Raw genomic sequence first — 26689 nt, forward strand, 5'->3', positions numbered from 1 at the left:
GAGACTGAGACACCACTGTACAGATATCTTCGTAAGAGAGAGAGAGAGACTGAGACACCACTGTACAGATATCTTCCTAAGAGGGAGAGAGACTGAGACACCACTGTACAGATATCTTCCTAAGGGAGAGAGAGACTGAGACACCACTGTACAGATATCTTCCTAAGGGAGAGAGAGAGACTGAGACACCACTGTACAGATATCTTCCTAAGGGAGAGAGAGACTGAGACACCACTGTACAGATATCTTCCTAAGGGAGAGAGAGACTGAGACTCCACTGTACAGATATCTTCCTAAGGGAGAGAGAGAGACGGAGACACCACTGTACAGATATCTTCCTAAGGGAGAGAGGGACTGAGACACCACTGTACAGATATCTTCCTAAGGGAGAGAGAGACTGAGACACAACTGTACAGATATCTTCCTAAGAGAGAGAGAGACTGAGACACCACTGTACAGATATCTTCCTAAGGGAGAGAGGGACTGAGACACCAATGTACAGATATCTTCCGAAGAGAGAGAGAGAGAGAGACTGAGACACCACTGTACAGATATCTTCCTAAGGGAGAGAGAGAGAGACTGAGACACCACTGTACAGATATCTTGCTAAGAGAGAGAGAGACTGAGACTCCACTGTGCAGATATCTTCCTAAGGGAGAGAGAGAGACGGAGACACCACTGTACAGATATCTTCCTAAGGGAGAGAGGGACTGAGACACCACTGTACAGATATCTTCCTAAGGGAGAGAGAGAGGCTGAGACACCACTGTACAGATATCTTCCTAAGGGAGAGAGAGACTGAGACTCCACTGTACAGATATCTTCCTAAGGGAGAGAGAGAGAGACTGAGACACCACTGTACAGATATCTTCCGAAGGGAGAGAGGGACTGAGACACCACTGTACAGATATCTTCCAAAAGGAGAGAGAGAGAGACTGAGACACCACTGTACAGATATCTCCCTGAGAGAGAGAGAGAGAGAGAGACTGAGACACCACTGTACAGATATCTCCCTGAGAGAGAGAGAGAGACTGAGACACCACTGTACAGATATCTCCCGAAGAGAGAGAGAGACTGAGACACCACTGTACAGATATCTTCCGAAGGGAGAGAGGGACTGAGACACCACTGTACAGATATCTTCCAAAAGGAGAGAGAGAGAGACTGAGACACCACTGTACAGATATCTTCCAAAAGGAGAGAGAGAGAGACTGAGACACCACTGTACAGATATCTCCCTAAGAGAGAGAGAGACTGAGACACCACTGTACAGATATATTCCTAAGGGAGAGAGGGACTGAGACACCACTGTACAGATATATTCCTAAGGGAGAGAGACACTGAGACACCACTGTACAGATATCTTCCGAAGGGAGAGAGGGACTGAGACACCACTGTACAGATATCTTCCAAAAGGAGAGAGAGAGAGACTGAGACACCACTGTACAGAAATCTTCCAAAAGGAGAGAGAGAGAGACTGAGACACCACTGTACAGATATCTTCCTAAGGGAGAGAGAGAGACTGAGACACCACTGTACAGATATCTTCCTAAGGGAGAGAGAGAGACTGAGACACCACTGTACAGATATCTTCCTAAGGGAGAGAGAGAGACTGAGACACCACTGTACAGATATCTTCGTAAGAGAGAGAGAGAGACTGAGACACCACTGTACAGATATCTTCCTAAGAGGGAGAGAGACTGAGACACCACTGTACAGATATCTTCCTAAGGGAGAGAGAGACTGAGACACCACTGTACAGATATCTTCCTAAGAGGGAGAGAGACTGAGACTCCACTGTACAGATATCTTCCTAAGGGAGAGAGAGACTGAGACACCACTGTACAGATATCTTCCTAAGAGGGAGAGAGACTGAGACACCACTGTACAGATATCTTCCTAAGGGAGAGAGAGAGACTGAGACACCACTGTACAGATATCTTCCTAAGAGAGAGAGGGACTGAGACACCACTGTACAGATATCTTCCTAAGGGAGAGAGAGACTGAGACACCACTGTACCGATATCTTCCAAAGAGAGAGAGAGAGACTGAGACACCACTGTACAGATATCTTCCTAAGAGGGAGAGAGACTGAGACTCCACTGTACAGATATCTTCCTAAGAGAGAGAGAGACTGAGACACCACTGGACAGATATCTTCCTAAGAGAGAGAGAGAAACTGAGACACCACTGTACAGATATCTTCCTAAGAGGGAGAGAGAGACTGAGACACCACTGTACAGATATCTTCCTAAGAGAGAGAGACTGAGACACCACTGTACAGATATCCTCCGAAGAGAGAGAGAGACTGAGACACCACTGTACAGATATCTTCCTAAGGGAGAGAGAGAGAGACTGAGACACCACTGTACAGATATCTTCCTAAGAGAGAGAGAGACTGAGACACCACTGTACAGATATCTTCCTAAGGGAGAGAGAGACTGAGACACCACAGTACAGATATCTTCCTAAGGGAGAGAGAGACTGAGACACCACTGTACAGATATCTTCCGAAGGGAGAGAGAGACTGAGACACCACTGTACAGATATCTTCCTAAGGGAGAGAGAGACTGAGACACCACTGTACAGATATCTTCCTAAGGGAGAGAGAGACTGAGACTCCACTGTGCAGATATCTTCCTAAGGGAGAGAGAGAGACGGAGACACCACTGTACAGATATCTTCCTAAGGGAGAGAGGGACTGAGACACCACTGTACAGATATCTTCCTAAGGGAGAGAGAGACTGAGACACAACTGTACAGATATCTTCCTAAGAGAGAGAGAGACTGAGACACCACTGTACAGATATCTTCCTAAGGGAGAGAGAGAGACTGAGACACCACTGTACAGATATCTTCCTAAGGGAGAGAGAGAGACTGAGACACCACTGTACAGATATCTTCCTAAGGGAGAGAGAGACTGAGACACCACTGTACAGATATCTTCCTAAGGGAGAGAGAGAGACTGAGACACCACTGTACAGATATCTTCCTAAGGGAGAGAGAGAGACTGAGACACCACTGTACAGATATCTTCCTAAGGGAGAGAGAGAGACTGAGACACCACTGTACAGATATCTTCGTAAGAGAGAGAGAGAGACTGAGACACCACTGTACAGATATCTTCCTAAGAGGGAGAGAGACTGAGACACCACTGTACAGATATCTTCCTAAGGGAGAGAGAGACTGAGACACCACTGTACAGATATCTTCCTAAGAGGGAGAGAGACTGAGACTCCACTGTACAGATATCTTCCTAAGGGAGAGAGAGACTGAGACACCACTGCACAGATATCTTCCTAAGGGAGAGAGAGAGACTGAGACACCACTGTACAGATATCTTCCTAAGGGAGAGAGAGAGAGACTGAGACACCACTGTACAGATATCTCCCTAAGAGAGAGAGAGACTGAGACACCACTGGACAGATATCTTCCTAAGGGAGAGAGGGACTGAGACACCACTGTACAGATATCTTCCAAAAGGAGAGAGAGACTGAGACACCACTGTACAGATATCTCCCTAAGAGAGAGAGAGACTGAGACACCACTGGACAGATATCTTCCTAAGGGAGAGAGGGACTGAGACACCACTGTACAGATATCTTCCAAAAGGAGAGAGAGAGAGACTGAGACACCACTGTACAGATATCTTCCAAAAGGAGAGAGAGAGAGACTGAGACACCACTGTACAGATATCTCCCTAAGAGAGAGAGAGACTGAGACACCACTGTACAGATATATTCCTAAGGGAGAGAGGGACTGAGACACCACTGTACAGATATCTTCCTAAGAGAGAGAGAGACTGAGACACCACTGTACAGATATCTCCCTAAGAGAGAGAGAGACTGAGACACCACTGTACAGATATCTTCCTAAGGGAGAGAGGGACTGAGACACCACTGTACAGATATCTTCCAAAAGGAGAGAGAGAGAGACTGAGACACCACTGTACAGATATCTCCCTGAGAGAGAGAGAGAGACTGAGACACCACTGTACAGATATCTCCCAGAGAGAGAGAGAGAGACTGAGACAGCACTGTACAGATATCTCCCTAAGAGAGAGAGAGACTGAGACACCACTGGACAGATATCTTCCGAAGGGAGAGAGGGACTGAGACACCACTGTACAGATATCTTCCAAAAGGAGAGAGAGAGAGACTGAGACACCACTGTACAGATATCTCCCTAAGAGAGAGAGAGAGACTGAGACACCACTGTACAGATATATTCCTAAGGGAGAGAGGGACTGAGACACCACTGTACAGATATATTCCTAAGGGAGAGAGAGACTGAGACACCACTGTACAGATATCTTCCTAAGGGAGAGAGAGAGACTGAGACACCACTGTACAGATATCTTCCTAAGGGAGAGAGAGAGACTGAGACACCACTGTACAGATATCTTCCAAAAGGAGAGAGAGAGAGAGACTGAGACACCACTGTACAGATATCTCCCTAAGAGAGAGAGAGACTGAGACACCACTGTACAGATATATTCCTAAGGGAGAGAGGGACTGAGACAGCACTGTACAGATATCTTCCTAAGGGAGAGAGAGAGAGACTGAGACACCACTGTACAGATATCTCCCTAAGAGAGAGAGAGACTGAGACACCACTGTACAGATATCTTCCCAAGGGAGAGAGGGACTGAGACACCACTGTACAGATATCTTCCAAAAGGAGAGAGAGAGAGACTGAGACACCACTGTACAGATATCTCCCTGAGAGAGAGAGAGAGACTGAGACACCACTGTACAGATATCTCCCTGAGAGAGAGAGAGAGACTGAGACACCACTGTACAGATATCTCCCTGAGAGAGAGAGAGAGACTGAGACACCACTGTACAGATATCTCCCTAAGAGAGAGAGAGACTGAGACACCACTGGACAGATATCTTAGTAAGGGAGAGAGGGACTGAGACACCACTGTACAGATATCTTCCAAAAGGAGAGAGAGAGAGACTGAGACACCACTGTACAGATACCTTCCAAAAGGAGAGAGAGAGAGACTGAGACACCACTGTACAGATATCTCCCTAAGAGAGAGAGAGACTGAGACACCACTGTACAGATATATTCCTAAGGGAGAGAGGGACTGAGACACCACTGTACAGTTATATTCCTAAGGGAGAGAGAGACTGAGACACCACTGTACAGATATCTTCCTAAGGGAGAGAGAGAGACTGAGACACCACTGTACAGATATCTTCCGAAAGGAGAGAGAGAGACTGAGACACCACTGTACAGATATATTCCTAAGGGAGAGAGGGACTGAGACACCACTGTACAGATATCTTCCAAAAGGACAGAGAGAGAGACTGAGACACCACTGTACAGATATATTCCTAAGGGAGAGAGAGAGACTGAGACACCACTGTACAGATATCTTCCGAAGAGAGAGAGGGACTGAGACACCACTGGACAGATATCTTCCTAAGAGGGAGAGAGACTGAGACACCACTGTACAGATATCTTCCTAAGGGAGAGAGAGACTGAGACACCACTGTACAGATATCTTCCTAAGAGGGAGAGAGACTGAGACTCCACTGTACAGATATCTTCCTAAGGGAGAGAGAGACTGAGACACCACTGTACAGATATCTTCCTAAGAGGGAGAGAGACTGAGACACCACTGTACAGATATCTTCGTAAGAGAGAGAGACTGAGACACCACTGTACAGATATCTTCCTAAGAGAGAGAGAGAGACTGAGACACCACTGTACAGATATCTTCCTAAGGGAGAGAGAGAGACTGAGACACCACTGTACAGATATCTTCCTAAGGGAGAGAGAGAGACTGAGACACCACTGGACAGATATCTTCCTAAGGGAGAGAGAGAGACTGAGACACCACTGTACAGATATCTTCCTAAGGGAGAGAGAGACTGAGACTCCACTGTACAGATATCTTCCTAAGGGAGAGAGAGAGACTGAGACACCACTGTACAGATATCTTCCTAAGGAAGAGAGAGAGATTGAGACTCCACTGTACAGATATCTTCCTAAGGGAGAGAGAGAGACTGAGACTCCACTGTACAGATATCTTCCTAAGGGAGAGAGAGAGACTGAGACACCACTGTACAGATATCTTCCTAAGGGAGAGAGGGACTGAGACACCACTGTACAGATATCTTCCTAAGGGAGAGAGAGACTGAGACACAACTGTACAGATATCTTCCTAAGAGAGAGAGAGACTGAGACACCACTGTACAGATATCTTCCTAAGGGAGAGAGGGACTGAGACACCACTGTACAGATATCTTCCGAAGAGAGAGAGAGAGAGAGAGAGACTGAGACACCACTGAACAGATATCTTCCTAAGGGAGAGAGAGAGAGACTGAGACACCACTGTACAGATATCTTGCTAAGAGAGAGAGAGACTGAGACTCCACTGTGCAGATATCTTCCTAAGGGAGAGAGAGAGACGGAGACACCACTGTACAGATATCTTCCTAAGGGAGAGAGGGACTGAGACACCACTGTACAGATATCTTCCTAAGGGAGAGAGAGAGGCTGAGACACCACTGTACAGATATCTTCCTAAGGGAGAGAGAGACTGAGACTCCACTGTACAGATATCTTCCTAAGGGAGAGAGAGAGAGACTGAGACACCACTGTACAGATATCTTCCGAAGGGAGAGAGGGACTGAGACACCACTGTACAGATATCTTCCAAAAGGAGAGAGAGAGAGACTGAGACACCACTGTACAGATATCTCCCTGAGAGAGAGAGAGACTGAGACACCACTGTACAGATATCTCCCTGAGAGAGAGAGAGAGACTGAGACACCACTGTACAGATATCTCCCGAAGAGAGAGAGAGACTGAGACACCACTGTACAGATATCTTCCGAAGGGAGAGAGGGACTGAGACACCACTGTACAGATATCTTCCAAAAGGAGAGAGAGAGAGACTGAGACACCACTGTACAGATATCTTCCAAAAGGAGAGAGAGAGAGACTGAGACACCACTGTACAGATATCTCCCTAAGAGAGAGAGAGACTGAGACACCACTGTACAGATATATTCCTAAGGGAGAGAGGGACTGAGACACCACTGTACAGATATATTCCTAAGGGAGAGAGACACTGAGACACCACTGTACAGATATCTTCCGAAGGGAGAGAGGGACTGAGACACCACTGTACAGATATCTTCCAAAAGGAGAGAGAGAGAGACTGAGACACCACTGTACAGATATCTTCCAAAAGGAGAGAGAGAGAGACTGAGACACCACTGTACAGATATCTCCCTAAGAGAGAGAGAGACTGAGACACCACTGTACAGATATATTCCTAAGGGAGAGAGGGACTGAGACACCACTGTACAGATATATTCCTAAGGGAGAGAGAGACTGAGACACCACTGTACAGATATCTTCCTAAGGGAGAGAGAGAGACTGAGACACCACTGTACAGATATCTTCCTAAGGGAGAGAGAGAGACTGAGACACCACTGTACAGATATCTTCCTAAGGGAGAGAGAGACTGAGACACCACTGTACAGATATCTTCCTAAAGGGAGAGAGAGAGACTGAGACACCACTGTACAGATATCTTCCTAAGGGAGAGAGAGAGACTGAGACACCACTGTACAGATATCTTCCTAAGGGAGAGAGAGAGACTGAGACACCACTGTACAGATATCTTCGTAAGAGAGAGAGAGAGACTGAGACACCACTGTACAGATATCTTCCTAAGAGGGAGAGAGACTGAGACACCACTGTACAGATATCTTCCTAAGGGAGAGAGAGACTGAGACACCACTGTACAGATATCTTCCTAAGGGAGAGAGAGAGACTGAGACACCACTGTACAGATATCTTCCTAAGGGAGAGAGAGACTGAGACACCACTGTACAGATATCTTCCTAAGGGAGAGAGAGACTGAGACTCCACTGTACAGATATCTTCCTAAGGGAGAGAGAGAGACGGAGACACCACTGTACAGATATCTTCCTAAGGGAGAGAGGGACTGAGACACCACTGTACAGATATCTTCCTAAGGGAGAGAGAGACTGAGACACAACTGTACAGATATCTTCCTAAGAGAGAGAGAGACTGAGACACCACTGTACAGATATCTTCCTAAGGGAGAGAGGGACTGAGACACCAATGTACAGATATCTTCCGAAGAGAGAGAGAGAGAGAGACTGAGACACCACTGTACAGATATCTTCCAAAAGGAGAGAGAGAGAGACTGAGACACCACTGTACAGATATCTTCCAAAAGGAGAGAGAGAGAGACTGAGACACCACTGTACAGATATCTCCCTAAGAGAGAGAGAGACTGAGACACCACTGTACAGATATCTTCCTAAGGGAGAGAGAGAGACGGAGACACCACTGTACAGATATCTTCCTAAGGGAGAGAGACACTGAGACACCACTGTACAGATATCTTCCTAAGGGAGAGAGAGGCTGAGACTCCACTGTACAGATATCTTCCTAAGGGAGAGAGAGAGAGACTGAGACACCACTGTACAGATATCTTCCGAAGGGAGAGAGGGACTGAGACACCACTGTACAGATATCTTCCAAAAGGAGAGAGAGAGAGACTGAGACACCACTGTACAGATATCTCCCTGAGAGAGAGAGAGAGAGAGAGACTGAGACACCACTGTACAGATATCTCCCTGAGAGAGAGAGAGAGACTGAGACACCACTGTACAGATATCTCCCGAAGAGAGAGAGAGACTGAGACACCACTGTACAGATATCTTCCGAAGGGAGAGAGGGACTGAGACACCACTGTACAGATATCTTCCAAAAGGAGAGAGAGAGAGACTGAGACACCACTGTACAGATATCTTCCAAAAGGAGAGAGAGAGAGACTGAGACACCACTGTACAGATATCTCCCTAAGAGAGAGAGAGACTGAGACACCACTGTACAGATATATTCCTAAGGGAGAGAGGGACTGAGACACCACTGTACAGATATATTCCTAAGGGAGAGAGACACTGAGACACCACTGTACAGATATCTTCCGAAGGGAGAGAGGGACTGAGACACCACTGTACAGATATCTTCCAAAAGGAGAGAGAGAGAGACTGAGACACCACTGTACAGAAATCTTCCAAAAGGAGAGAGAGAGAGACTGAGACACCACTGTACAGATATCTTCCTAAGGGAGAGAGAGAGACTGAGACACCACTGTACAGATATCTTCCTAAGGGAGAGAGAGAGACTGAGACACCACTGTACAGATATCTTCCTAAGGGAGAGAGAGAGACTGAGACACCACTGTACAGATATCTTCGTAAGAGAGAGAGAGAGACTGAGACACCACTGTACAGATATCTTCCTAAGAGGGAGAGAGACTGAGACACCACTGTACAGATATCTTCCTAAGGGAGAGAGAGACTGAGACACCACTGTACAGATATCTTCCTAAGAGGGAGAGAGACTGAGACTCCACTGTACAGATATCTTCCTAAGGGAGAGAGAGACTGAGACACCACTGTACAGATATCTTCCTAAGAGGGAGAGAGACTGAGACACCACTGTACAGATATCTTCCTAAGGGAGAGAGAGAGACTGAGACACCACTGTACAGATATCTTCCTAAGAGAGAGAGGGACTGAGACACCACTGTACAGATATCTTCCTAAGGGAGAGAGAGACTGAGACACCACTGTACCGATATCTTCCAAAGAGAGAGAGAGAGACTGAGACACCACTGTACAGATATCTTCCTAAGAGGGAGAGAGACTGAGACTCCACTGTACAGATATCTTCCTAAGAGAGAGAGAGACTGAGACACCACTGGACAGATATCTTCCTAAGAGAGAGAGAGAAACTGAGACACCACTGTACAGATATCTTCCTAAGAGGGAGAGAGAGACTGAGACACCACTGTACAGATATCTTCCTAAGAGAGAGAGACTGAGACACCACTGTACAGATATCCTCCGAAGAGAGAGAGAGACTGAGACACCACTGTACAGATATCTTCCTAAGGGAGAGAGAGAGAGACTGAGACACCACTGTACAGATATCTTCCTAAGAGAGAGAGAGACTGAGACACCACTGTACAGATATCTTCCTAAGGGAGAGAGAGACTGAGACACCACAGTACAGATATCTTCCTAAGGGAGAGAGAGACTGAGACACCACTGTACAGATATCTTCCGAAGGGAGAGAGAGACTGAGACACCACTGTACAGATATCTTCCTAAGGGAGAGAGAGACTGAGACACCACTGTACAGATATCTTCCTAAGGGAGAGAGAGACTGAGACTCCACTGTGCAGATATCTTCCTAAGGGAGAGAGAGAGACGGAGACACCACTGTACAGATATCTTCCTAAGGGAGAGAGGGACTGAGACACCACTGTACAGATATCTTCCTAAGGGAGAGAGAGACTGAGACACAACTGTACAGATATCTTCCTAAGAGAGAGAGAGACTGAGACACCACTGTACAGATATCTTCCTAAGGGAGAGAGAGAGACTGAGACACCACTGTACAGATATCTTCCTAAGGGAGAGAGAGAGACTGAGACACCACTGTACAGATATCTTCCTAAGGGAGAGAGAGACTGAGACACCACTGTACAGATATCTTCCTAAGGGAGAGAGAGAGACTGAGACACCACTGTACAGATATCTTCCTAAGGGAGAGAGAGAGACTGAGACACCACTGTACAGATATCTTCCTAAGGGAGAGAGAGAGACTGAGACACCACTGTACAGATATCTTCGTAAGAGAGAGAGAGAGACTGAGACACCACTGTACAGATATCTTCCTAAGAGGGAGAGAGACTGAGACACCACTGTACAGATATCTTCCTAAGGGAGAGAGAGACTGAGACACCACTGTACAGATATCTTCCTAAGAGGGAGAGAGACTGAGACTCCACTGTACAGATATCTTCCTAAGGGAGAGAGAGACTGAGACACCACTGCACAGATATCTTCCTAAGGGAGAGAGAGAGACTGAGACACCACTGTACAGATATCTTCCTAAGGGAGAGAGAGAGAGACTGAGACACCACTGTACAGATATCTCCCTAAGAGAGAGAGAGACTGAGACACCACTGGACAGATATCTTCCTAAGGGAGAGAGGGACTGAGACACCACTGTACAGATATCTTCCAAAAGGAGAGAGAGACTGAGACACCACTGTACAGATATCTCCCTAAGAGAGAGAGAGACTGAGACACCACTGGACAGATATCTTCCTAAGGGAGAGAGGGACTGAGACACCACTGTACAGATATCTTCCAAAAGGAGAGAGAGAGAGACTGAGACACCACTGTACAGATATCTTCCAAAAGGAGAGAGAGAGAGACTGAGACACCACTGTACAGATATCTCCCTAAGAGAGAGAGAGACTGAGACACCACTGTACAGATATATTCCTAAGGGAGAGAGGGACTGAGACACCACTGTACAGTTATCTTCCTAAGAGAGAGAGAGAGACTGAGACACCACTGTACAGATATCTCCCTGAGAGAGAGAGAGAGACTGAGACACCACTGGACAGATATCTTCCGAAGGGAGAGAGGGACTGAGACACCACTGTACAGATATCTTCCAAAAGGAGAGAGAGAGAGACTGAGACACCACTGTACAGATATCTCCCTAAGAGAGAGAGAGAGACTGAGACACCACTGTACAGATATATTCCTAAGGGAGAGAGGGACTGAGACACCACTGTACAGATATATTCCTAAGGGAGAGAGAGACTGAGACACCACTGTACAGATATCTTCCTAAGGGAGAGAGAGAGACTGAGACACCACTGTACAGATATCTTCCTAAGGGAGAGAGAGAGACTGAGACACCACTGTACAGATATCTTCCAAAAGGAGAGAGAGAGAGAGACTGAGACACCACTGTACAGATATCTCCCTAAGAGAGAGAGAGACTGAGACACCACTGTACAGATATATTCCTAAGGGAGAGAGGGACTGAGACAGCACTGTACAGATATCTTCCTAAGGGAGAGAGAGAGAGACTGAGACACCACTGTACAGATATCTCCCTAAGAGAGAGAGAGACTGAGACACCACTGTACAGATATCTTCCCAAGGGAGAGAGGGACTGAGACACCACTGTACAGATATCTTCCAAAAGGAGAGAGAGAGAGACTGAGACACCACTGTACAGATATCTCCCTGAGAGAGAGAGAGAGACTGAGACACCACTGTACAGATATCTCCCTGAGAGAGAGAGAGAGACTGAGACACCACTGTACAGATATCTCCCTGAGAGAGAGAGAGAGACTGAGACACCACTGTACAGATATCTCCCTAAGAGAGAGAGAGACTGAGACACCACTGGACAGATATCTTAGTAAGGGAGAGAGGGACTGAGACACCACTGTACAGATATCTTCCAAAAGGAGAGAGAGAGAGACTGAGACACCACTGTACAGATACCTTCCAAAAGGAGAGAGAGAGAGACTGAGACACCACTGTACAGATATCTCCCTAAGAGAGAGAGAGACTGAGACACCACTGTACAGATATATTCCTAAGGGAGAGAGGGACTGAGACACCACTGTACAGTTATATTCCTAAGGGAGAGAGAGACTGAGACACCACTGTACAGATATCTTCCTAAGGGAGAGAGAGAGACTGAGACACCACTGTACAGATATCTTCCGAAAGGAGAGAGAGAGACTGAGACACCACTGTACAGATATATTCCTAAGGGAGAGAGGGACTGAGACACCACTGTACAGATATCTTCCAAAAGGACAGAGAGAGAGACTGAGACACCACTGTACAGATATATTCCTAAGGGAGAGAGAGAGACTGAGACACCACTGTACAGATATCTTCCGAAGAGAGAGAGGGACTGAGACACCACTGGACAGATATCTTCCTAAGAGGGAGAGAGACTGAGACACCACTGTACAGATATCTTCCTAAGGGAGAGAGAGACTGAGACACCACTGTACAGATATCTTCCTAAGAGGGAGAGAGACTGAGACTCCACTGTACAGATATCTTCCTAAGGGAGAGAGAGACTGAGACACCACTGTACAGATATCTTCCTAAGAGGGAGAGAGACTGAGACACCACTGTACAGATATCTTCGTAAGAGAGAGAGACTGAGACACCACTGTACAGATATCTTCCTAAGAGAGAGAGAGAGACTGAGACACCACTGTACAGATATCTTCCTAAGGGAGAGAGAGAGACTGAGACACCACTGTACAGATATCTTCCTAAGGGAGAGAGAGAGACTGAGACACCACTGGACAGATATCTTCCTAAGGGAGAGAGAGAGACTGAGACACCACTGTACAGATATCTTCCTAAGGGAGAGAGAGACTGAGACTCCACTGTACAGATATCTTCCTAAGGGAGAGAGAGAGACTGAGACACCACTGTACAGATATCTTCCTAAGGAAGAGAGAGAGATTGAGACTCCACTGTACAGATATCTTCCTAAGGGAGAGAGAGAGACTGAGACTCCACTGTACAGATATCTTCCTAAGGGAGAGAGAGAGACTGAGACACCACTGTACAGATATCTTCCTAAGGGAGAGAGAGACTGAGACACCACTGTACAGATATCTTCCTAAGGGAGAGAGAGACTGAGACACCACTGTACAGATATCTTCCTAAGGGAGAGAGAGAGACTGAGACACCACTGTACAGATATCTTCCTAAGGGAGAGAGAGACTGAGACTCCACTGTAAAGATATCTTCCTAAGAGAGAGAGAGACTGAGACACCACTGTACAGATATCTTCCTAAGGGAGAGAGAGAGACTGAGACACCACTGTACAGATATCTTCCTGAGGGAGAGAGAGAGAGACTGAGACACCACTGTACAGATATCTCCCTAAGAGAGAGAGAGACTGAGACACCACTGTACAGATATCTTCCTAAGGGAGAGAGAGAGACTGAGACACCACTGTACAGATATCTTCCTAAGAGAGAGAGAGACTGAGACTCCACTGTACAGATATCTTCCTAAGGGAGAGAGAGAGACTGAGACACCACTGTACAGATATCTTCCTAAGGGAGAGAGAGACTGAGACTCCACTGTACAGATATCTTCCTAAGGGAGAGAGAGAGACTGAGACACCACTGTACAGATATCTTCCTAAGGAAGAGAGAGAGATTGAGACTCCACTGTACAGATATCTTCCTAAGGGAGAGAGAGAGACTGAGACACCACTGTACAGATATCTTCCTAAGGGAGAGAGAGACTGAGACACCACTGTACAGATATCTTCCTAAGGGAGAGAGGGACTGAGACACCACTGTACAGATATCTTCCTAAGGGAGAGAGAGAGACTGAGACACCACTGTACAGATATCTTCCTAAGGGAGAGAGAGAGAGACTGAGACACCACTGTACAGATATCTTCCTAAGAGAGAGAGAGAGACTGAGACACCACTGTACAGATATCTTCCTAAGGGAGAGAGGGACTGAGACACCACTGTACAGATATCTTCCTAAGGGAGAGAGAGAGACTGAGACACCACTGTACAGATATCTTCCTAAGGGAGAGAGAGACTGAGACTCCACTGTACAGATATCTTCCTAAGAGAGAGAGAGACTGAGACACCACTGTACAGATATCTTCCTAAGGGAGAGAGAGAGACTGAGACACCACTGTACAGATATCTTCCTGAGGGAGAGAGAGAGAGACTGAGACACCACTGTACAGATATCTCCCTAAGAGAGAGAGAGACTGAGACACCACTGTACAGATATCTTCCTAAGGGAGAGAGAGAGACTGAGACACCACTGGACAGATATCTTCCTAAGGGAGAGAGAGAGACTGAGACACCATTGTACAGATATCTTCCGAAGGGAGAGAGAGACTGAGACTCCACTGTACAGATATCTTCCTAAGGGAGAGAGAGAGACTGAGACACCACTGTACAGATATCTTCCTAAGGAAGAGAGAGAGACTGAGACTCCACTGTGCAGATATCTTCCTAAGGGAGAGAGAGAGACTGAGACACCACTGTACAGATATCTTCCTAAGGAAGAGAGAGACTGAGACACCACTGTACAGATATCTTCCTAAGGGAGAGAGGGACTGAGACACCACTGTACAGATATCTTCCTAAGAGAGAGAGAGAGAGACTGAGACACCACTGTACAGATATCTTCCTAAGGGAGAGAGAGAGAGACTGAGACACCACTGTACAGATATCTTCCTAAGAGAGAGAGAGAGACTGAGACACCACTGTACAGATATCTTCCTAAGGGAGAGAGGGACTGAGACACCACTGTACAGATATCTTCCTAAGGGAGAGAGAGAGACTGAGACACCACTGTACAGATATCTTCCTAAGGGAGAGAGAGACTGAGACTCCACTGTACAGATATCTTCCTAAGGGAGAGAGAGACTGAGACACCACTGTACAGATATCTTCCTAAGGGAGAGAGAGAGACTGAGACACCACTGTACAGATATCTTCCTAAGGGAGAGAGAGAGAGACTGAGACACCACTGTACAGATATCTCCCAAAGAGAGAGAGAGACTGAGACACCACTGTACAGATATCTTCCTAAGGGAGAGAGGGACTGAGACACCACTGTACAGATATCTTCCAAAAGGAGAGAGAGAGAGACTGAGACACCACTGTACAGATATCTCCCTGAGAGAGAGAGAGAGACTGAGACACCACTGTACAGATATCTCCCTGAGAGAGAGAGAGAGAGACTGAGACACCACTGTACAGATATCTCCCTAAGAGAGAGAGAGACTGAGACACCACTGGACAGATATCTTCCTAAGGGAGAGAGGGACTGAGACACCACTGTACAGATATCTTCCAAAAGGAGAGAGAGAGAGACTGAGACACCACTGTACAGATATCTTCCTAAGAGGGAGAGAGACTGAGACACCACTGTACAGATATCTTCCTAAGGGAGAGAGAGACTGAGACACCACTGTACAGATATCTTCCTAAGAGGGAGAGAGACTGAGACTCCACTGTACAGATATCTTCCTAAGGGAGAGAGAGACTGAGACACCACTGTACAGATATCTTCCTAAGAGGGAGAGAGACTGAGACACCACTGTACAGATATCTTCGTAAGAGAGAGAGACTGAGACACCACTGTACAGATATCTTCCTAAGAGAGAGAGAGAGACTGAGACACCACTGTACAGATATCTTCCTAAGGGAGAGAGAGAGACTGAGACACCACTGTACAGATATCTTCCTAAGGGAGAGAGAGAGACTGAGACACCACTGGACAGATATCTTCCTAAGGGAGAGAGAGAGACTGAGACACCACTGTACAGATATCTTCCTAAGGGAGAGAGAGACTGAGACTCCACTGTACAGATATCTTCCTAAGGGAGAGAGAGAGACTGAGACACCACTGTACAGATATCTTCCTAAGGAAGAGAGAGAGATTGAGACTCCACTGTACAGATATCTTCCTAAGGGAGAGAGAGAGACTGAGACTCCACTGTACAGATATCTTCCTAAGGGAGAGAGAGAGACTGAGACACCACTGTACAGATATCTTCCTAAGGGAGAGAGAGACTGAGACACCACTGTACAGATATCTTCCTAAGGGAGAGAGAGACTGAGACACCACTGTACAGATATCTTCCTAAGGGAGAGAGAGAGACTGAGACACCACTGTACAGATATCTTCCTAAGGGAGAGAGAGACTGAGACTCCACTGTAAAGATATCTTCCTAAGAGAGAGAGAGACTGAGACACCACTGTACAGATATCTTCCTAAGGGAGAGAGAGAGACTGAGACACCACTGTACAGATATCTTCCTGAGGGAGAGAGAGAGAGACTGAGACACCACTGTACAGATATCTCCCTAAGAGAGAGAGAGACTGAGACACCACTGTACAGATATCTTCCTAAGGGAGAGAGAGAGACTGAGACACCACTGTACAGATATCTTCCTAAGAGAGAGAGAGACTGAGACTCCACTGTACAGATATCTTCCTAAGGGAGAGAGAGAGACTGAGACACCACTGTACAGATATCTTCCTAAGGGAGAGAGAGACTGAGACTCCACTGTACAGATATCTTCCTAAGGGAGAGAGAGAGACTGAGACACCACTGTACAGATATCTTCCTAAGGAAGAGAGAGAGATTGAGACTCCACTGTACAGATATCTTCCTAAGGGAGAGAGAGAGACTGAGACACCACTGTACAGATATCTTCCTAAGGGAGAGAGAGACTGAGACACCACTGTACAGATATCTTCCTAAGGGAGAGAGGGACTGAGACACCACTGTACAGATATCTTCCTAAGGGAGAGAGAGAGACTGAGACACCACTGTACAGATATCTTCCTAAGGGAGAGAGAGAGAGACTGAGACACCACTGTACAGATATCTTCCTAAGAGAGAGAGAGAGACTGAGACACCACTGTACAGATATCTTCCTAAGGGAGAGAGGGACTGAGACACCACTGTACAGATATCTTCCTAAGGGAGAGAGAGAGACTGAGACACCACTGTACAGATATCTTCCTAAGGGAGAGAGAGACTGAGACTCCACTGTACAGATATCTTCCTAAGAGAGAGAGAGACTGAGACACCACTGTACAGATATCTTCCTAAGGGAGAGAGAGAGACTGAGACACCACTGTACAGATATCTTCCTGAGGGAGAGAGAGAGAGACTGAGACACCACTGTACAGATATCTCCCTAAGAGAGAGAGAGACTGAGACACCACTGTACAGATATCTTCCTAAGGGAGAGAGAGAGACTGAGACACCACTGGACAGATATCTTCCTAAGGGAGAGAGAGAGACTGAGACACCATTGTACAGATATCTTCCGAAGGGAGAGAGAGACTGAGACTCCACTGTACAGATATCTTCCTAAGGGAGAGAGAGAGACTGAGACACCACTGTACAGATATCTTCCTAAGGAAGAGAGAGAGACTGAGACTCCACTGTGCAGATATCTTCCTAAGGGAGAGAGAGAGACTGAGACACCACTGTACAGATATCTTCCTAAGGAAGAGAGAGACTGAGACACCACTGTACAGATATCTTCCTAAGGGAGAGAGGGACTGAGACACCACTGTACAGATATCTTCCTAAGAGAGAGAGAGAGAGACTGAGACACCACTGTACAGATATCTTCCTAAGGGAGAGAGAGAGAGACTGAGACACCACTGTACAGATATCTTCCTAAGAGAGAGAGAGAGACTGAGACACCACTGTACAGATATCTTCCTAAGGGAGAGAGGGACTGAGACACCACTGTACAGATATCTTCCTAAGGGAGAGAGAGAGACTGAGACACCACTGTACAGATATCTTCCTAAGGGAGAGAGAGACTGAGACACCACTGTACAGATATCTTCCTAAGGGAGAGAGAGAGACTGAGACACCACTGTACAGATATCTTCCTAAGGGAGAGAGAGAGAGACTGAGACACCACTGTACAGATATCTCCCAAAGAGAGAGAGAGACTGAGACACCACTGTACAGATATCTTCCTAAGGGAGAGAGGGACTGAGACACCACTGTACAGATATCTTCCAAAAGGAGAGAGAGAGAGACTGAGACACCACTGTACAGATATCTCCCTGAGAGAGAGAGAGAGACTGAGACACCACTGTACAGATATCTCCCTGAGAGAGAGAGAGAGAGACTGAGACACCACTGTACAGATATCTCCCTAAGAGAGAGAGAGACTGAGACACCACTGGACAGATATCTTCCTAAGGGAGAGAGGGACTGAGACACCACTGTACAGATATCTTCCAAAAGGAGAGAGACTGAGACACCACTGTACAGATATCTTCCAAAAGGAGAGAGAGAGAGACTGAGACACCACTGTACAGATATCTTCCTAAGAGGGAGAGAGACTGAGACTCCACTGTACAGATATCTTCCTAAGGGAGAGAGAGACTGAGACACCACTGTACAGATATCTTCGTAAGAGAGAGAGAGAGACTGAGACACCACTGTACAGATATCTTCCTAAGAGAGAGAGGGACTGAGACACCACTGTACAGATATCTTCCTAAGGGAGAGAGAGACTGAGACACCACTGTACAGATATCTTCCTAAGAGAGAGAGAGAGACTGAGACACCACTGTACAGATATCTTCCTAAGGGAGAGAGAGAGACTGAGACACCACTGTACAGATATCTTCCTAAGGGAGAGAGAGAGACTGAGACACCACTGTACAGATATCTTCCTAAGGGAGAGAGAGAGACTGAGACACCACTGGACAGATATCTTCCTAAGGGAGAGAGAGAGACTGAGACACCACTGTACAGATATCTTCCTAAGGGAGAGAGAGACTGAGACTCCACTGCACAGATATCTTCCTAAGGGAGAGAGAGAGACTGAGACACCACTGTACAGATATCTTCCTAAGGAAGAGAGAGAGACTGAGACTCCACTGTACAGATATCTTCCTAAGGGAGAGAGAGAGACTGAGACACCACTGTACAGATATCTTCCTAACGGAGTGAGAGACTGAGACACCACTGTACAGATATCTTCCTAAGGGAGAGAGAGAGACTGAGACACCACTGTACAGATATCTTCCTAAGAGGGAGAGAGACTGAGACACCACTGTACAGATATCTTCCTAAGAGAGAGAGAGACTGAGACACCACTGTACAGATATCTTCCTAAGGGGGAGAGAGAGAGACTGAGACACCACTGTACAGATATCTTCCTAAGAGAGAGAGAGGGACTGAGACACCACTGTACAGATATCTTCCTAAGGGAGAGAGAGACTGAGACTACACTGTACAGATATCTTCCTGAGGGGGAGAGAGAGAGACTGAGACACCACTGTACAGATATCTTCCGAAGGGAGAGAGATACTGAGACTCCACTGTACAGATATCTTCCGAAGGGAGAGAGAGACTGAGACTCCACTGTACAGATATCTTCCGAAGGGAGAGAGAGACTGAGACACCACTGTACAGATATCTTCCTCAGGGAGAGAGAGACTGAGACTCCACTGTACAGATATCTTCCTAAGGGAGAGAGAGAGACTGAGACACCACTGTACAGATATCTTCCTAAGGGAGAGAGAGAGACTGAGACACCACTGTACAGATATCTTCCTAAGGGGGAGAGAGAGAGACTGAGACACCACTGTGCAGATATCTTCCTAAGGGAGAGAGAGACTGAGACTCCACTGTACAGATATCTTCCTAAGGGAGAGAGAGACTGAGACACCACTGTACAGATATCTTCCTACGGGAGAGAGAGACTGAGACTCCACTGTACAGATATCTTCCTAAGGGAGAGAGAGAGACTGAGACACCACTGTACAGATATCTTCCTAAGGGAGAGAGAGAGACTGAGACACCACTGTACAGATATCTTCCTAAGGGAGAGAGAGAGAGACTGAGACACCACTGTACAGATATCTTCCTCAGGGAGAGAGAGACTGAGACTCCACTGTACAGATATCTTCCTAAGGGAGAGAGAGAGACTGAGACACCACTGTCCAGATATCTTCCTAAGGGAGAGAGAGACTGAGACACCACTGTACAGATATCTTCCTAAGGGAGAGAGAGAGACTGAGACACCACTGTACAGATATCTTCCTAAGGGAGAGAGAGACTGAGACTCCACTGTACAGATATCTTCCTAAGGGAGAGAGAGAGACTGAGACACCACTGTACAGATATCTTCCTAAGGAAGAGAGAGACTGAGACACCACTGTACAGATATCTTCCTAAGGGAGAGAGAGAGACTGAGACACCACTGTACAGATATCTTCCTAAGGAAGAGAGAGAGAGACTGAGACACCACTGTACAGATATCTTCCTAAGGGAGAGAGAGACTGAGACACCACTGTACAGATATCTTCCTAAGGGAGAGAGAGACTGAGACACCACTGTACAGATATCTTCCTAAGGGAGAGAGAGAGACTGAGACACCACTGTACAAATATCTTCCTAAGGGAGAGAGAGAGACTGAGACACCACTGTACAGATATCTCTAGCATTTCTTGACCCCCTTTGCTGTAATTATTCAATGCGTAGGTTCCTTAATGGCAGCACCGATCTTCACCGTGCTCTTGCGTCACTCGCGCGGGCAACTGTGGAGTCCGTCGTACAGGAAAGGTAGGTGTGTTTCCGATGAGGCCACTCAGCCTGCTGCACTTGTGCTGTCTCTCCTAACCACAGTTTTCTACGCAGTCTCTGCCATCTTTTAAAATGTACAGTGATGATCGGCTGATGATTTATCCCCCTCTCTAATCCCAGGGTGCAGAGGCCGAGCCTGGGCCCTCTCTGCTCTGTACCACACTGGGTGAGATCAGTTCACAGTATGGGCCGGGGAGGTTGCCTGGGCCCTCTCTGCTCTGTGTGTGTGGAGAGGGAGCCTGGGCCCTCTCTGTGTGGGGAGGGAGCCTGGGCCCTCTCTGTGTGGGGAGGGAGCCTGGGCCCTCTCTGCTCTCTGTGTGGAGAGGGAGCCTGGGCCCTCTCTGCTCTGTGTGTGTGGGGAGGGAGCCTGGGCCCTCTCTGCTCTGTGTGTGTGGGGAGGGAGCCTGGGCCCTCTCTGCTCTCTGTGTGGGGAGGGAGCCTGGGCCCTCTCTGTGTGGGGAGGGAGCCTGGGCCCTCTCTGCTCTCTGTGTGGAGAGGGAGCCTGGGCCCTCTCTGCTCTGTGTGTGTGGGGAGGGAGCCTGGGCCCTCTCTGCTCTGTGTGTGTGGGGAGGGAGCCTGGGCCCTCTCTGCTCTCTGTGTGGAGAGGAAGCCTGGGCCATCTCTGCTCTGTGTGTGTGGGGAGGGAGCCTGGGCGCTTTCTGCTCTCTGTGTGGGGAGGGAGCCTGGGCCCTTTCTGCTCTCCGTGTGGGGCGGGAGCCTGGGCCCTCTCTGCTCTCTGTGTGGGGAGGGAGCCTGGGCCCTCTCTGCTCTCTGTGTGGGGAGGGAGCCTGGGCCCTCTCTGTGTGGAGAGGGAGCCTGGGCCCTCTCTGTGTGGGGAGGGAGCCTGAGCCCTCTCTGTGTGTGTGGAGAGGGAGCCTGGGCCCTCTCTGTGTGTGTGGAGAGGGAGCCTGGGCCCTCTCTGTGTGTGTGTGGAGAGGGAGCCTGGGCCCCCTCTGTGTGTGTGGAGAGGGAGCCTGGGCCCTCTCTGCTCTGTGTGTGTGGAGAGGGAGCCTGGGCCCTCTCTGTGTGGGGAGGGAGCCTGGGCCCTCTCTGTGTGGGGAGGGAGCCTGGGCCCTCTCTGTGTGGGGAGGGAGCCTGGGCCCTCTCTGCTCTGTGTGTGTGGGGAGGGAGCCTGGGCCCTCTCTGCTCTGTGTGTGTGGGGAGGGAGCCTGGGCCCTCTCTGCTCTGTGTGTGTGGGGAGGGAGCCTGGGCCCTCTCTGTGTGGGGAGGGAGCCTGGGCCCTCTCTGTGTGGGGAGGGAGCCTGGGCCCTCTCTGTGTGGGGAGGGAGCCTGGGCCCTCTCTGCTCTGTGTGTGTGGAGAGGGAGCCTGGGCCCTCTCTGCTCTGTGTGTGTGGGGAGGGAGCCTGGGCCCTCTCTGCTCTCTGTGTGGAGAGGAAGCCTGGGCCATCTCTGCTCTGTGTGTGTGGGGAGGGAGCCTGGGCCCTCTCTGTGTGGAGAGGGAGCCTGGGCCCTCTCTGTGTGGAGAGGGAGCCTGGGCCCTCTCTGTGTGGAGAGGGAGCCTGGGCCCTCTCTGTGTGGAGAGGGAGCCTGGGCCCTCTCTGTGTGGAGAGGGAGCCTGGGCCCTCTCTGTGTGGAGAGGGAGCCTGGGCCCTCTCTGTGTGGAGAGGGAGCCTGGGCCCTCTCTGTGTGGAGAGGGAGCCTGGGCCCTCTCTGTGTGGAGAGGGAGCCTGGGCCCTCTGTGTGGGGAGGGAGCCTGGGCCCTCTCTGCTCTGTGTGTGTGGAGAGGGAGCCTGGGCCCTCTCTGCTCTGTGTGTGTGGGGAGGGAGCCTGGGCCCTCTCTGCTCTCTGTGTGGAGAGGAAGCCTGGGCCATCTCTGCTCTGTGTGTGTGGGGAGGGAGCCTGGGCCCTCTCTGCTCTCTGTGTGGAGAGGGAGCCTGGGCCCTCTCTGCTCTGTGTGTGTGGGGAGGGAGCCTGGGCCCTCTCTGCTCTCTGTGTGGAGAGGAAGCCTGGGCCATCTCTGCTCGGTGTGTGTGGGGAGGGAGCCTGGGCGCTTTCTGCTCTCTGTGTGGGGAGGGAGCCTGGGCCCTCTCTGCTCTGTGTGTGTGGGGAGGGAGCCTGGGCCCTCTCTGCTCTCTGTGTGGAGAGGAAGCCTGGGCCATCTCTGCTCTGTGTGTGTGGGGAGGGAGCCTGGGCGCTTTCTGCTCTCTGTGTGGGGAGGGAGCCTGGGCCCTCTCTGTGTGGAGAGGGAGCCTGGGCCCTCTCTGTGTGGGGAGGGAGCCTGGGCCCTCTCTGTGTGTGTGGAGAGGGAGCCTGGGCCCTCACTGTGTGGAGAGGGAGCCTGGGTCCTCACTGTGTGGAGAGGGAGCCTGGGCCCTCTCTGTGTGGAGAGGGAGCCTGGGCCCTCTCTGTGTGGAGAGGGAGCCTGGGCCCTCTCTGTGTGGAGAGGGAGCCTGGGCCCTCTCTGTGTGGAGAGGGAGCCTGGGCCCTCTCTGTGTGGAGAGGGAGCCTGGGCCCTCTCTGTGTGGGGAGGGAGCCTGGGCCCTCTCTGTGTGGGGAGGGAACCTGGGCCCTCTCTGCTGTGTGTGTGTGGGGAGGGAGCCTGGGCGCTTTCTGCTCTCTGTGTGGGGAGGGAGCCTGGGCCCTCTCTGTGTGGAGAGGGAGCCTGGGCCCTCTCTGTGTGTGTGGAGAGGGAGCCTGGGCCCTCTCTGTGTGTGTGGAGAGGGAGCCTGGGCCCTCACTGTGTGGAGAGGGAGCCTGGGCCCTCACTGTGTGGAGAGGGAGCCTGGGCCCTCTCTGTGTGGAGAGGGAGCCTGGGCCCTCTCTGTGTGGAGAGGGAGCCTGGGCCCTCTCTGTGTGGAGAGGGAGCCTGGGCCCTCTCTGTGTGGGGAGGGAGCCTGGGCCCTCTCTGTGTGGGGAGGGAGCCTGGGCCCTCTCTGCTCTGTGTGTGTGGAGAGGGAGCCTGGGCCCTCTCTGCTCTCTGTGTGGAGAGGGAGCCTGGGCCCTCTCTGCTCTGTGTGTGGGGAGGGAACCTGGGCCCTCTCTGCTGTGTGTGTGTGGGGAGGGAGCCTGGGCCCTCTCTGCTCTGTGTGCTTGGGGTGGGAGCCTGGGCCCTCTCTGCTCTGTGTGCTTGGGGTGGGAGCCTGGGCCCTCTCTGCTCTCTGTGGGGAGGGAGCCTGGGCCCTCTCTGCTCTGTGTGTGGGGAGGGAGCCTGGGCCCTCTCTGCTCTCTGTGTGGGGAGGGAGCCTGGGCCCTCTCTGCTCTGTGTGTGTGGGGAGGGAGCCTGGGCCCTCTCTGCTCTGTGTGTGTGGGGAGGGAGCCTGGGCCCTCTCTGCTCTCTGTGGGGAGGGAGCCTGGGCCCTCTCTGCTCTGTGTGTGGGGAGGGAGCCTGGGCCCTCTCTGCTCTGTGTGTGTGGAGAGGGAGCCTGGGCCCTCTCTGCTCTGTGTGTGTGGGGAGGGAGCCTGGGCCCTCTCTGCTCTGTGTGTGTGGAGAGGGAGCCTGGGCCCTCTCTGCTCTGTGTGTGTGGGGAGGGAGCCTGGGCCCTCTCTGCTCTGTGTGTGTGGGGAGGGAGCCTGGGCCCTCTCTGCTCTCTGTGTAGGGAGGGAGCCTGGGCCCTCTCTGCTCTGTGTGTGTGGGGAGGGAGCCTGGGCCCTCTCTGCTCTGTGTGTGGGGAGGGAGCCTGGGCCCTCTCTGCTCTGTGTGTGTGGGGAGGGAGCCTGGGCCCTCTCTGCTCTGTGTGTGTGGGGAGGGAGCCTGGGCCCTCTCTGCTCTGTGTGTGTGGGGAGGGAGCCTGGGCCCTCTCTGCTCTCTGTGGGGAGGGAGCCTGGGCCCTCTCTGCTCTGTGTGTGGGGAGGGAGCCTGGGCCCTCTCTGCTCTGTGTGTGTGGAGAGGGAGCCTGGGCCCTCTCTGCTCTGTGTGTGTGGGGAGGGAGCCTGGGCCCTCTCTGCTCTGTGTGTGTGGAGAGGGAGCCTGGGCCCTCTCTGCTCTGTGTGTGTGGGGAGGGAGCCTGGGCCCTCTCTGCTCTGTGTGTGTGGGGAGGGAGCCTGGGCCCTCTCTGCTCTCTGTGTAGGGAGGGAGCCTGGGCCCTCTCTGCTCTGTGTGTGTGGGGAGGGAGCCTGGGCCCTCTCTGCTCTGTGTGGGGGGAGGGGAGCCTGGGCCCTCTCTGCTCTCTGTGTGGGGAGGGAGCCTGGGCCCTCTCTGCTCTGTGTGTGTGGGGAGGGAGCCTGTGTGGTTTTATTTTAATTTTAAAAAGTCAACAGATGAAACTCTCCGCCGAACAAAGGAGGTGGAGGGGTGCCAGCACCACCGGTAAACGAGGACCTGGAACAAGCAGAGATCAATAGCCGCCAGCCCCTCAATCTGGTGCCGGGTGGGTGGGGGGGTGGGGTAAGGGACCTCTCTGCGTGGGGAGGGAACCTGGGCCCTCTCTGCTCTGTGTGTGGGGCAAAGTTTAGAGGGGATGTGCGAGGCAATTTTTTTTACACAGAGGGTGGTGAGTGCCTGGAACTTGCTGCCAGGGGAGGTGGTGGAAGCAGATGCGATAGCGACGTTTAAGAGACATCTTGACAAATATATGAATAGGAAGGGAATAGAGGGTTAGGGCCCCGAAAGTGCAGAAGGTGTTAGTTTAGGCAGACATCAAGATCGGCGCAGGCTTGGAGGGCTGAATGGCCTGTTCCTGTGCTGTAACTGTTCTTTGTTCTTTGTGGAATGGAGTGGTTTCATGGATTCAATATTATGGATTGACTGGAGCTTCCCTGACTGCACTTTCCTCTCAGGTTTGGCTCGCGATCAGCTCGGATTTTCCGACTTCTGCTCCGGAAACGGCACTTGGAGCAGAAGCAAGTTGAGGATTTTGCAATGATTCCTGCCAAAGAGGCCAAGGAGATGATGTACAGAATGCTGTCGGAGAACTACATCTCGCTACAGGTACAGAATCCTCCCCTTCACCCCGGCTCCGTCCCAACCCCCCCTCCTCCCCGGCTACGTCCCCCCTCCTCCCCGGCTCCGTACCCCCCCCCCCACTCCCCGGCTCCGTCACTCCCCGGCTCCGTCCGTCACCCCCCGCCTCCTCCCCGGCTCCGTCCGTCACCCCCCGCCTCCTCCCCGGCTCCGTCCGTCACCCCCCCGCCTCCTCCCCGGCTCCGTCCGTCACCCCCCCGCCTCCTCCCCGGCTGCCGTCCCCACTCCTCCCCGGCTCCGTCCGTCACCTCCCCCCCCCCCCGGCTCCGTCTGTCACCACCGCCCCCCCCCCCCCCCCCCCCCCCCCCGGCTCCGTCCGTCACCACCCCCCCCTCGGCTCCGTCCGTCACCCCCCCCCCCCCCCCCCCCCCGGCTCCGTACCCCCCACCCTCCTCCCCGGCTCCGTCCGTCACCCCACCACCCTCCTCCGCGGCTCCGTCCGTCACCCCCCCACCCTCCTCCCCGGCTCGTCTCTCTACCCCCCCCCCCCCACCTCCTCCCCGGCTCCGTCTCTCTACCCCCCCCCCCCCCACCTCCTCCCCGGCTCCGTCTCTCCCCCCCCCCCCTCCTCCTCCCCGGCTCCGTCGCGCCCACACCCCCCCCCCAGGCTCCGTCGCGCCCCCCCCACTCCTCCCCGGCTCCGTCCCGCCGTCCCCTTCCCCCCAGCTCCGTCCCCCTCCACTCCCACCCACCCTCCATCACCCCCTCCCTCCCTCTATCC

At 50.9% G+C, this 26689-nt stretch overlaps 1 protein-coding gene across 2 annotated transcripts in view; it reads left to right on the top strand.

The window, feature by feature from the left end:
- The window catches only part of polr3c (polymerase (RNA) III (DNA directed) polypeptide C), a 91318-nt gene that overhangs the window by 46090 nt on the left and 18539 nt on the right, over positions 1–26689 (top strand). For both annotated transcript variants that reach the window (XM_068022534.1, XM_068022535.1), the window contains exons 10-11: positions 20966–21026; positions 25785–25935. In XM_068022534.1, coding sequence (XP_067878635.1) covers positions 20966–21026; positions 25785–25935 — 212 coding nt within the window. The remainder of the gene's footprint in view (positions 1–20965; positions 21027–25784; positions 25936–26689) is intronic.

This window comes from Heterodontus francisci, chromosome 46 (genome assembly GCF_036365525.1).
Source record: "Heterodontus francisci isolate sHetFra1 chromosome 46, sHetFra1.hap1, whole genome shotgun sequence".
NCBI lineage: Eukaryota > Metazoa > Chordata > Chondrichthyes > Heterodontiformes > Heterodontidae > Heterodontus > Heterodontus francisci.